General features: G+C 42.5%; 1 protein-coding gene across 1 annotated transcript in view; it reads left to right on the top strand.

The window, feature by feature from the left end:
* The first annotated feature begins 444 nt into the window (after positions 1-444).
* Positions 445-10,984, top strand: part of LOC104290852 (A-kinase anchor protein 2-like) — a 110,328-nt gene continuing 99,788 nt past the window's right edge. The window contains exon 1 of the mRNA XM_009890019.1: positions 445-510. Within this exon, the coding sequence (XP_009888321.1) occupies positions 445-510 (66 nt within the window). The remainder of the gene's footprint in view (positions 511-10,984) is intronic.

Genomic DNA, 10,984 nt, shown 5'->3' with positions numbered 1-10,984 from the left:
AAACAGCATCCCAAGGGCTCCCTGGGGTTGCCAAGGCTGGACCTGGCAGCCAGGACCACCCCACCACCTCATCAGGGACCAGGTCAGCCCCAGCACTGGGCACCACTCTAGGGACAAGGATGGCTGCTGCGGGGGCTGAAATTGAGTATGTCCCTGCCGAGCCATGGTGAGCTGTGTCAATCCACTAAGCACCCATTGCGTTTTCTCCCAGCAGTGGCTGCCTCTCTGCAGCACGCAGAGCTGTCTCCTGCTGGCAAAGATATTTTTCAGTCATTGTTTTTATACCCTTTCTGCTTTCTTTAACGATGTTGACGAGATACAGGCTGGTGACAGAGCAGGGCTGCTAGAAATGGATCCGAGCAAAGCAAAGCAACCTCTCAGCCACGCGTATTCTCCCATGGGCAATAAAATGTCTTTGGTTTTGTAGGCACGGGAGGATCGGATATGCTGCCAAGGGATCCGCCGGGACCATGCTCCTGTGAAAGTCCCGAAGCTGAGGAGGGTGCAGGGGTAAGTCTTCTCCCGCAGCATCCTTGTGGGAAGCACAGGGACTCATCCGCGCTGCGCTCAAACATAATGCTTGATGGCACCCCGCGCTCGGTGGGTTGGGCCACATCTTCAGCTGCAAGGAGTTTGTCATGGTGGGAGCAGTTTGCACAACAGACCCCGCTGGTGTAAACTGCATTACCGCAGGGTCTCCTCTTAAATATTTGAAAGCCTGGTGCAATGGTTGGGATTAGCAGGACCTTCAATACATGTGCATCTCTTGGGAGGTCTCGTTAAGAAACCTGACAGCTCACAGTAAGATGGTGTCAGACCAACGCTCGATCCTTCCTCACCATCAGTTAATCCCCCACACGCCTTCCGTTGCCCCTTCTCGTCCTCTCAGGCCCCTCTGCGGTTACCGCTACCCCACCTCCTTTCATCCACTGAAAACCCGTCCGCAAGCAGCTCATCAGCACAAGGCGGGCAAGCGTCTTGGGAAGCATTGCCCTCACCTGGTAGCCTGGTGTGGCCGGGTGGCGTGTGGAAACACGCCACTTTGCTGGAAAAGGCGTGATGGGGATATTCCTTTTTCTTTGTCGTTCCTGGTGTGACCGTGTGCAGCCACGTGTTTTTAACAGCAGCAAATGAATTTGTTGGTAAAATGCTGGGAGTGGAAAGGGAGTGAATGGGCAAGAGAATTCCTGCAGGCCCAGGACCCTCATCTTCAGGGCTGCTGACACAACCGTGTTAAAAACTAGAGGTCTCTCCAACAGATTTTTATCATAAATTGTATTTTTAAAAAACTTGGATATACATAGCCTGTATTAATGCCTACATTTACTTTAGTCTTTTAAATTGCTTTAAATTAAATTAAAATAGTAATCAAGGCTGTTAAACTGGTCCAGGTGAAACTGATGAAGCAGAGTTCAGACTTCACCTATAAAAGCAGAGGGATTTTTTCTTAAGGTATAGTTATTTAGATTTAGCCCAATAACTAAGTCTTTCATTTAGAAAGCTAAAAAATGCAGCAAGTTCGTATCTTCTTCCAGTCTAGGAGTAAAAACTGGTGTGAGAAGCTCAGATCAGTTACCTTTAAGATCTTAAAGGCCATGGTGAATAATCACCTAATGTCAGCACCTGCAAAACCTTTTCCTTAAAATGAGGAAAATGTAAATGTAAAACATGTTTTGAAAACCTTTTCTTAGATTTTTCTTATCATATTTACTAGTTTCATTTACCATTTAAAAAAAATTAATAATTTTCTCAAAATCCAGGTTTCCCACAGTTTTTATTTAAATGCAAATATAACCCAAAAAGGGCTGCACCAATCTGACGTTTAAAAAAACCCAACAAACAAACCAAAACAAAACAAATCTGCTACTAAATGACAAATATTAATCTGACTAAATGTGGTTAACAATTTAGAATGGGCAATACAGCACAGAATTGCATACTCTTGGCCATCAAAAACAACAACTGAATTTAAGGTTAAATCTATAAAAAGCAGCAAATCAACATGTCCTCAGGGGTATCAGTCAGTGAGAATCCACCTTTCTTTAGGCAAACAACTTACAACACAAACAATAAAAGTAAGGTTCAAATTGATAATGCAAAGCGGTCAAAATGAAACTTCCATATTGTGGTTAAATTAGATATTTAAATAATTCTGATTGCAGCTGGAGCGTGGTCTTGCACAGGCATTCCCAGACATTTTTCACTGGTTGCTATCTGTGCTCTGCTCAGTGTAGTATCGCTTTGTGGCAGCTCGTATATCACAAGCAGGACCGCTGGGAAAGCTCTGAGCTAGAGTTTAATCAGTCCCTAACTTTCTCTGGCTTAAGTTAAGGTCACACTTAAGGAAGAGGGGAAAAAAGGTTCAATGACTGTGGAATGCAATTTGTTTTAATAACACAGTACTTCCAATGCTTGGGAGTGCAACACCACGCAGAACAAAATCTGACTCGGCATTGTTTTCTCCTTGGTTTTAAAAAGGAGGTGTTATTTTTCTAATAACGACCCCCCGCTGAAGGAGGAGGTTTAATGGCAGAACTCTCTAAGAGGGAGGCTGACTCAGTGCTGCCACTGACGCAGCGTGAGCAGGATCAGCAAAATGCTAGCACAGGAAAGTAAATAAAGTCCATTAGGGTATCCTTACCAGCATGGAAGAAAATTAATTTAGTCACAGCAAATGATGAAGCGCTGAAATTTTCTTTAGTAACTTGCTAACAATGTGTGGAAGGGAGAAGCCTGATGTTTAAGGCAAAGACTATATGGAGCAGCTGGATATAGACTCTTCTGAGCTTGCATTTGCTGAAAGAGACAAACACAAAACAATTGTCCTTTCTATTCCTAAACAGTCAAATGGGCAACATTATTTTCATATATGAAAACCATCAATTTGGGGTTAATTCTGAAAATAATCTATGCAGACCCAGTTGCAGTATTTTTCTGATGATACCAAGAGAAAGTATTGGATGGAGAAAATTCTCCATTAACAGAAATCAGGGAATAGAAATCTGCATATCTCTGTTATTTTCAACAGCCTGCTTACTCCAAGTGGAGACATGGGCCGTCATGAAGTTCCCTTCAGCTTTAACAAACTATTAACAAGAAGCAACAAGCTACCCCTAGGTCCAGATTACGCTCTTGACTGTATGGTTCAGGACAATGGTAACTGCATAGTTTTCAATAAGGCGTAGAAAACTCTTATATCTAATAGATAATGACATTCACAATCAGTGAATACAGGATGTGGATCAGTAAACAAATGTTTACTTGATCCTCAACATGAAGCAAAGCAATATTCTCTTACAAGAATGTAAAAATGTGGTCCCAAAGAGCCACTCTTCGTAATGTGCTCAGAACTAGCCAAGCTAGACCTATTGTTGAACAAGCCAAAGTTTATGAATGATTTTGCAGTTTTTTATGTTTCTTCCTTCTTTTCTAAATAACAAAATGCTGCCCTTTCATTGTTGCTTTTAAAACACATCCTGTTATGCCTGCAGCTGGTTTTGGAGTGTAGGTTCAGCATACCGTGTACTCTATTACTGAGCCTTTCTTGCAGCTTTTGCTCAGAAAGGAGAGCGTGTATGTGTGTGGGAGTAGCATAAACTGCAGCTGTTTTTCTTTATTTATCCACCATCATTACTGCTGGCTGGTAACAAGGAAGAAGACGTACATATACACCATTTGGCTTCTCTGCAACAGTGCTGTACAGGAGGTTGGGAGATTATCTTGGTGAACAACTCCTAATTTCCACATAAAAGGATCAGCAGTAGGCTGTAAGAATTTGTCTTGCCGTGAAAAGTACACTGCTATTTTGCTGGAATGTTTTATCAGAGCTAAAACTTCAATTTGCTCTTTCATTGGTTTTAAGAAAGCTTGTATCACCAAAGAACTTAAGTGAGCCCGGGAAACTCTGGAAAGTTTAATTAATCTCACTGGACAGCTGCTTAAAAACAAAAAAACTCCAAACAGATCCAGCATGCAACCCCTTCCCCGCATCCTCCCCCTCGCCCTGCTGCCACAAAGGCACTGTGGCTGAAAACTTTACAGACAAATGAAAACGACAGAAGCTTTGATATTTTCAGCACTCTGGAGCAGTTTAAAAGGGAGATGCTCTTTCTTCACAGTGTACGTATCTGAAGCGTGTCAGGCCAGACAGCAAAAACCTCTGGTCACCTTTCAAAGTGTAAACCAGCATAGCCTCATCTCCCCTCGTCCCTCACCCTTCAGGCAGTTTAGGATGTATGTGGCTGTCACGCCAGTCATGGAGGGGTGCTGCTGAAATTCAGAGATATGTATGGAGTAAAAATCCAAGGCAAGGTACAAACGAGCTTCACTGAGTAAAATAGCTCATTTTCTCCATCTGACTCTCCCCAGTTGGGTCCTGCCAGCTCTCATCACTGGTTTTCCCAGGTCATGCTCTCCATCCCTGGTCCTGGCCACAGCTCACCTCGTGCTGAAGTCAGCAGAGCTGGGCTGGGTAATGGAGAGGAGCATCCACTGGAGGTATTGAACTGCATGTCATAGCACACAGCTAAGAGTTCATTTCCAATTATGGTCTCTGCTAATTGCTCTCAAGTGTGTCTTCATATCATGACCAAGGCAGGCAACGTTGGTCAGGGAAGCCAGAGGATCGTCAGTCATTCAAAGCGATCAGAGCCATTATGTTGACCTCCAGCATTGTAATTTTATTTCTGTGGCTCTGCATGGGAACTGTCAAAGCAAAGTAACAAGACTGTCAAGCTGTGGTGCCTGTGGAAAACATGCCCACCTGCCTTCATATCCAAATACAAATAAGATTGCCTGCTCTGACAGTAAATGAGTTAGACATTAAAATGCACAGCAGTTTCATAGGGCAGAGCTGGATTTCCATGCAGAATACTGTGTATTTTTGATTAGCAGGCCTACAGTCTGCTTGTCTTATCATCTCGTTACAGTTTCATTTCACACGATTTCACTTCTGATGATCGGAAAATGCAGTGAAGCTAAGATCTCGCCTTACTGCAGGGACAGCCAATCCTTCAGGCTGGCCACTGGTTTAGTCATTGGGCCTGTTCCCTTTCTAATTCAAGAAAGGGACACGTTTTTAGGAAACTGTGATATTGTTGTTTGAAGGGAAAGAAACATTCTCTGTCATGAGACAAAGAATTTCTTCTCTGAGTATTATCCACTTGTCTCTGACTTTCTGAGGACCTTCAGGTAGGCTTGGTTTTCTCAATCATTTCCAGTATTGCCATCCACCCTGCAGCGAATGATACATCACAGTTGGAGGCATTTAACACCTTTGCAATAGCACTGGAACAAAGGAGCATCCAGCCTTGAATATACAGAGGGCTCAGTAAAATTTCTGGAGACGGCAGCTCAGCTGCTGAAGATTTGTACTTCAATGTGCAAAACTCAGATTAAAAGGTATCAAGAATTCGCAGGAGCACTCATTAAGGCTGTAGCAACATAAAGGTGGAAACATTATGAGTATGGGAAGAGGGTCTTGCTGTTCTTCTTCTGTGTAGTAAGGCCTTCAGTCCCTGCAGGCTGACAGGGCTCCCTGTGTAGGAGTAAAAGCAGCTAGAAGGACTTTTCTTCTCCGTAATTGTCAGAGCACACCTGTGGCAACCCTCCAGGAAAGGACGGCATGACAAAATGTGCCATTCTGCATTTAGTTAAAGTTTGGAACTGGAGTAAGCACTGTGTTGGCTTTGCCTGGTAATTAAACATACGGGATTTTAGAATACTGATCTGTTTCTGAGGCTGCTACTTGTGAGCTGAAAAAGTTGCGAACATTTAAATGCAAGCAGGTAAAATTTAAATGATATTATTTTTAACAGTGACAGAGATAGTTTTGTGCAATATTATTTGTCAACTTTTGATTCTCTTCTTTCTTTCATGGTATAAAAAGTTTTGTGTCCTCCTCTGCTCATCACACTTTATTCCCCCAGACCACGCCAGTTCCTCAGCTCTTTCAAAATCCACCTGTCTCTCCACATATTCATCAAAAGGGTCTTTTTTGCTATGACAGCAACATTTTCTAATCCAGGCTCCTTTCCCAATTTCCACTTTCTTCATAAATCCATGCAGGTGTTTAAGAAAACAGCCTGTTTTGTCTGCTGCTTTCACTCTCTCTCCCCCTAGGTCTCTTTACAAGATCTACCCCGACCTCTTGAAAGCCTCTGATCGGATTCCCTTCGTATTTTGTCTCTGCTGCAAGTCCCAGACTCCCACCCGGCTTAGTTTCTGCTAATTGTTCTTCTCATTTGCCACCATTTTTACTTCAGTCTAGTCCCTTGTATCTCCCACAGTTTCTTATCTCCCTTGTTGGACTCTTTTTTCCGGGGGTGACTCTGGCCCCCGTTTTTCCTGCAGGGGCAAATGTCTCTTCTCCTCAACACTCATTATTGCTTACATTTTGATAACATCTACTGGCCAGATAAGAAATCATTACTGTGAATGAGACAAACTTACCTATAGAAAGCCTGTCGCTAGTCAAGGTCTCAGTAAACACTTCGGATCCATCTAAAAGCCATGGCATAAAATAATTTCCAGCTCTCACTTCCATTGCAGTTTTAATGATTAATGGCAAGAAACTCTTCCTGTGTTATCTTTGTTTGCACAAGCAGAGTTTGTTTTTACATTTATAACTCAGCCTTTGCAAATACCAAGAAGTTGGATACTCAGTGAAATACACTGCATTTGGGTGTTTATGTGTAGATTATTAAACATTTCTGCACTGTATATTTTGTGAATGGGCTACACAAACAATTTTACTAACTCTACAGGACTTTCTTTCAACTATAGAGCCTAATGCATTTAAGCTGCTGCAGGACAACACTGCTTTATTCTCTGTAGACAACTTTATTCTTTGTCTTGTCATTTTTATTGTTCTAGTGGTAGTGAATAAAACCCTGCATCTGCTCTTCAGGAAGGAGTTAATCCAAAGCTCATTGAATGCATTGGAAGAGCCTCCATTGGGCTTTGGATCAAGCTCTTTAGTTCACAAACAAATGCTCTTTGTGAGAATATGCTACTCAAGTATTGTACAGAAGAGTTACAGAGGTTCCCTATTTCTAAAATAATGATTGTTTTTAAATCTTTTTTGCTATGCCTGTTTAGCTGGAGGAACAATATGCAACTGTACGTAATTGTTGAAGTACTGTAGTCTGTGATTATCTTGCCCCAGCAGTTGATATAAATGTTGAATACGTAATGCTGTGGTAACAAGCAGTGCTGTATTTATATGGCCCTTCCTATGCATGCAGTAATTCAGAAAATATATAGAGATACGCTCCCTGCCCCTGAGGATGTTCAGGCTCAATCAGGCAAGCTGGACACGGGCAAGCCATCTTTCAGGACTGCCTTCTGTTGATGTTATTGATGAAGCAGACTTGAAAGAGGGATTTGTAGAATAAAAGAGGGATACTACTGAATGGGATTTTTTTCTGCGCTTAGGAAAAGGAACAGACTGAAAGGAGACACAAAGCCCACAGCAGGAGAAAGAAACAGGGGCTATTGTGGAAGAGGGTACAAAGAGACTAAGATAAGGCAGGGGTAATCAAAGCAGAAACATTAGCTGGGGTAAGACTGCAAAGAGCTTTAAATTAAACCTTGCAGCTCCAGATTTGCAATGACTGCATTTTCCACAAGAAGGAGGGAGAGCCATGAGTCAGTTATGCAGCAGTATCCCCACGAGCTGCAATAAAAAAAAATTCTTCCTTACAGCATCACAGGGACTGAATATTTCTTTGGATTTCTTGTGAAGAGGAACTAACAGTTCCTATGAACTGAAGCGAACACTATGCCAGTGAAATTTGGCTGGTTTTGCAACTGCAGAACAGAGTAACTTCTTCACGTGGGTGTAGATTACACAAACAGTTACTACTGGGTATTACTCCTGTGACAGAACTGCTTGCAGTAAAATACACTACCCTGTGCGGTAAGAGCTGGCAGGGGTACGCATGCAGTTTGCAAGCCGACGATGACTAAAAGAGTTTATGGAGCCAGTACTAAAACATTACTCACTCAAGGAGTCACATTTAAGTCAATGAGATTACTCATGTAGCTAGCTGCCGATAGAGATCTCGCCAAGCTATTTCACCACATAATAGATGTGTGTAAATGGGCCTGTTAGTCAGCTGAATAACTTCAGAAAATCATTTTAAAGTTTGTATTACATTGGTATTTGAACTCCCTAGCCACAGCTGAGGTCTTGTTGTGTTCTGCAAACACCCATTAATGGGCAACCCCTATCCTAAAACTCATCAACTCGTATAGGCAAATAAGGGAAAGTGACTTGCCTTCAGTCACATCACAGGTCATCAGCAACGCCAGGAATAGAACAGGGATCTCCACTTAGTTCCCTACCGGCAGCTCCCTGCTTCTGTAATACTCAACATTTCATCCCTGTACTGAATATAAAGCATTTATGAATGTGACCTCCAAACTTCCCACAGCTCTTCTGCTAACTGACTGATGGATCTCTGCATTCATTAGTTTTATAAATGCACAGAGAATACACAGAAGTCATCTCACACACATTACCGCAAGCCGGTGCATTCCCTCATCCAGCTCATCTGCATGTTATTCTGCAGTCAGAGAAATAACTAGAACCACAAAGAAAGGAAAACAAATCTAATCACAGAATTTCTGACAGCTAATCTAAGATACTTAAAAATCTGCATCCCAAGCAAAACTCATTTTTCATACTCAGTGAAATTCAGTGTGGAAGCTACCAGATCAGGCATCACTTTTCAGGACTGCATTTCATTTTATAAATGGTATAAAAGTGCCTGGCATATCCAGCATCATTATCACAGTATTTTCCTTCCTTTCTTTATTCTGCACTACTCTCAGCATCTTTGAGAGTTCATACAGAACAAGAACAGTCTGCTAAGCTGTAAAACTGAAGTCTGAAAGAATTTCTTCCTAATAGGAAGGGGTATCCCCTTTGAATTATTCCCCATTTGATGGTTTGCTGCATAACAATTAACAAAATCTGCCTCACTGAAACTGGGTTCCAATATACCGACAAAGTCCCAAAGCAAAGACTCCTCTGTCTCCTGAATAAAGCAGGAGCAGCAGATATGGATATGGCTTCGCTCTCTTCTCTGCTTATTTCTCTCTCCTCGCCTCTAAACATCTTTGTCTTTCATTTCCTTCTCTTTATCTCCCCATCCTGAGCTGCCCTGTGTCTCGTCCCCTTCCTAACTCCAGGCACTCTTTGTTGGCAATGGCTTTGTCCTCTTTCTACCCATGGAAGAGGACGCATCTGTACAGAGGCAGATTGTAAACTAGGTCAGCTTATGTGGCAGAGCAAAAAAAAAGAGTAGAAATAAGAGCCTTTTTGTATAATAACAAGAACTCACATAAGCATGAGGCCCAGTTGTCAGAGGTGTTGAGTGTCTGTGGTTCCCACTGACTTCAGTGGCACCAGTCCTCTTGTCCACAGGCTATGTATACAGAAAAACATCCTCAGTTCTGCAACTCCCTGCAAGCAAAAGTTCAGATACGCCGTCGCACTTCCTTGAGCTTTCCCAAGGACATCACATTAATCTCAGGATCTCCTTTTGTCATTTTCCCCTACATGTTCAGCGCAGCAGAATGACTGACCAACATACGTTGGTCAGTCATTGGAGGAGGAATGAGGTAATACCAGGGTGACATATCCCTTTTCAGTTCACAGGGCAAATAAAGCAGGCTTGAAAGGGAATGGCAGGCGAGGAACTGTAATTTGAGTGTTAAAAATATCTACATTTCTTGACAAATATTGCGTTAATGCAGCTGATCTTTATATTCTTCCTACTTTCAGAGTTTTTAGGACAATACCCACTAATCTTGCAACTCACTATTTAGGTAAAGGTACTTGAAATTCACAGTAAAAATTTGGGAAGGTTGCACTCTGGCAAAGATTAATTCCTTCTTCCCCCTACGTGAAGCCCTCTGTAAAGCTGTAAAAGAATTACAGAGCATTAACAAAATACATCTTTAAAACAAAACTTTAAGACATAATTTTCTTCTGCTGTCGTAACCGTTAAAAATGCAAATTAGAAGCAATAGGCAAAACTCATTAAAATATACCCAGTGAAATCGCATTTTATTTCCTTTGTGGTATATTGGTCATGTGCTACGTAATTAATACTATGTAAATACATCCCTGTCATAAGAAAAAAACAAAACAAAACAAAACAAAACAAAAATTCAAACAGCATCAGTGTCACTTGTGATATTGCTTCATCTAATGGAATGAGATCTGTGCTGCAGTCGCGCAGTTCATTCCAATCCTGTATGAGGCCAGTAAGCAGGAGAGGAGCAGAAGGTAATTGTTGGAACAAAAGGGCAGAGTGGTGGGAACCCAGGAAGAGGAGCTCTGAAGTTCCCCCTTTGGCAGGGTAACATCTTTGGCTGCTATGAATATCAGAGATTTTTCTCTACAGTGTGGTACTGCCAGTCTCCAATACATGAGGTCTTCAAAAAGCATGAGACCAGGCTATGCTTATTTTAATTATGTTTCTGAGGCCTAGAGGGGACCTTTCTGCATGGTTCTGAAGTTTTATGCCACTAAAAAAAAAAGATTAATTTATCTTCCTCGCTCCCTCCCTTGTGATAACTGGCTTATTCGGTTTCTAGCAGCTGAAGTTTCTAAAAACTCAGCAAACATGGTCAGACCTGTACAACATCCAAAAGGGATGCAACTGCCACGCTCCTCTTCCTCTCCCTCTCCTCCGCAGCCCCACATTGCCTTTGGGATGGCATACCTAGCCTTGGGACTACAGACCCCTACACCTGTGGGGCAGGCATGAGCCCTGATGCACGTCCATGCACAGTTGCTTCAGTCAGGTGTTGGAGCTGCAGCTTTCCTTTGCTCCCTGCCCACTCCCCACAAACGGGCTAGATGGAGCTCTGCGGCGGTTCTCGCAGGTGCCCGGCACAGCTACACCGTGTCTTATAGCAGGACAAAGGGTAGGAGTCCTGTCTTTGGGCAGGTAGCTGAATTGCAGGCATT

The sequence above is a fragment of the Charadrius vociferus genome, unplaced genomic scaffold, assembly GCF_000708025.1.
Source record: "Charadrius vociferus isolate BGI_N301 unplaced genomic scaffold, ASM70802v2 scaffold528, whole genome shotgun sequence".
Classification (NCBI taxonomy): Eukaryota; Metazoa; Chordata; class Aves; order Charadriiformes; family Charadriidae; genus Charadrius; species Charadrius vociferus.
Note: the sequence above shows the minus strand (reverse complement) of the source record. Positions and strands in the feature narration are given on the sequence as shown.